Source organism: Artibeus jamaicensis, unplaced genomic scaffold (genome assembly GCF_021234435.1).
Source record: "Artibeus jamaicensis isolate MK-2021 breed Jamaican fruit bat unplaced genomic scaffold, CSHL_Jam_final contig_240, whole genome shotgun sequence".
NCBI classification, from domain to species: domain Eukaryota; kingdom Metazoa; phylum Chordata; class Mammalia; order Chiroptera; family Phyllostomidae; genus Artibeus; species Artibeus jamaicensis.
This window is the reverse complement of record NW_026521506.1, coordinates 14,515,693-14,517,095: the sequence shown is the minus strand read 5'-3', so window position 1 is coordinate 14,517,095 and position 1,403 is coordinate 14,515,693. Positions and strand designations below refer to the sequence as shown.

The following is a 1,403-nucleotide window of genomic DNA, read 5'->3' as shown; positions in this document are numbered from 1 at the left end:
GAAAAGTCTAGAGGTGGATAAGATTGTGGTCCCTAGAAGGGGAGCCAGTAAGTCTTGCATTGTGATACTAGGGAACTAGGTAGGATACCGGAGTGAGGGCTTAGGATCAGGGAGGAGGTATATATCCAGTGACCAAAACTGGGGCCCAAGGAAAGCCTGAACCTTAGCACAAGGTATGTGCAGAGTGGTCAGGAACACAGCTCTGCAGCCTTTCATTAATGTTGAACTTTCAACATGCAGGCACTGGCCTAGGTTCTGGGTATATAATGATGACTAAGACAGGATGATCCCAGCCTTGCAAAGTTGGGTAATAAAAATAACTTTGCCTCAAATCTATTACTCAATGTGTGACTTTGTTTTTTGTTAAGTTTTTATTTCATAATAATAAATTTAACTGCAATCCAGTTAGACTTGGAAAGTGCAAGGAAAATATGGAACCCAATGAACTGTGATGAGGGCAGGAAGATTATAGAACATTCCAAGCAGATGAGGGTGAAGGGGAGCTCTCCTGAGCTACAGTATGAATGGTCTCGTGGTTAAGATAAAACACAAGTCAAATTTATTAGAGTTGTCCACAGTCAGCAGTGACGATCTTTTTTGCTGGTCTTGCCATTCCTGGACCCATAGTGCTCCATGGCTGTCAAAACATGCATGCCATCATCGTCTTTCACCTGGCTGGAGACCACATGCTTGCCATCCAGCCACTTGGTGTTGGCAGTGCAGATGATAAACTGGGAACCATTTGTGTTGGGTCCAGCATTTGCCATGGACAAGATGCCAGGGCCTGCATGCTTCAGGACGAAATTCTCATCATCAAATTTCTCCCCATAAGGGAGGGAGATGAGTTTGGAGGGGATGGAACTGGAGTGAAAATACAGACAACTACAATTGAACAACAATAAAATAATTTAAATTTGAAAAAAGAGGCATATAAAAAAAATTCTCCCAGTAGATGGACTTGCTGCCTGTGCCATTGTGGCATGGGCAGTCACCCCCTTGGCACATCAATCCCGGAATAATTCTGTGAAAGCAGGAGCCTTTATAACCAAATCCTTTCTCCCCAGTGCTCAGAGCATGAAAGCTTTCTGCTGTCTTTGCAACTTGTTTGGCAGTGATATCAAAGAACATGGTGGGGCTTAACATGGTTGGGTGTGAGAAGTTCCAGGACAGCGACATCTGTAAGGCCTCGATGTGTGACATTGCGCAAGTCATTGAACTATCTTATGACTTAATTTTCTGAATTGTAAAATGTTTTGAGGCTATGGCAGCTCCTGGATTTCCAGTCAAGTTGAAAGGAGCAGAGGTGTGGTAGGCTAAGGAACTGGTTTTGAAGATGTTTACACACAGTAAGCAGAGTTTGTTTTTTCTCCAGCATTTTATTGTGAAAACTTTCAAGCATGCAA

General features: G+C 43.2%; 1 protein-coding gene across 1 annotated transcript; it reads right to left on the bottom strand.

Moving 5' to 3' along the window:
* Positions 1-578: 578 nt before the first annotated feature.
* Positions 579-1,057, bottom strand: LOC119050178 (peptidyl-prolyl cis-trans isomerase A-like). Its single transcript, XM_037146350.2, has 2 exons — positions 953-1,057; positions 579-831 (listed from the first exon to the last, which is right to left on the bottom strand). Exons 1-2 carry the CDS (start codon positions 1,003-1,005, stop codon positions 579-581), a joined length of 306 nt encoding a protein of 101 aa, XP_037002245.2. The 5' UTR covers positions 1,006-1,057.
* Positions 1,058-1,403: the final 346 nt, after the last annotated feature.

Excerpts from the sequence above, each read along its gene's own strand:
- LOC119050178 (XM_037146350.2), bottom strand. The coding sequence starts at position 1,005 with ATGTGCCAAGGGGGTGACTGCCCATGCCACAATGGCACAGGCAGCAAG. Across the intron at positions 832-952 it reads GGCACAGGCAGCAAGTCCAT|TTATGGGGAGAAATTTGATG; the intron begins CTACTGGGAGAA and ends CATCTCCCTCCC.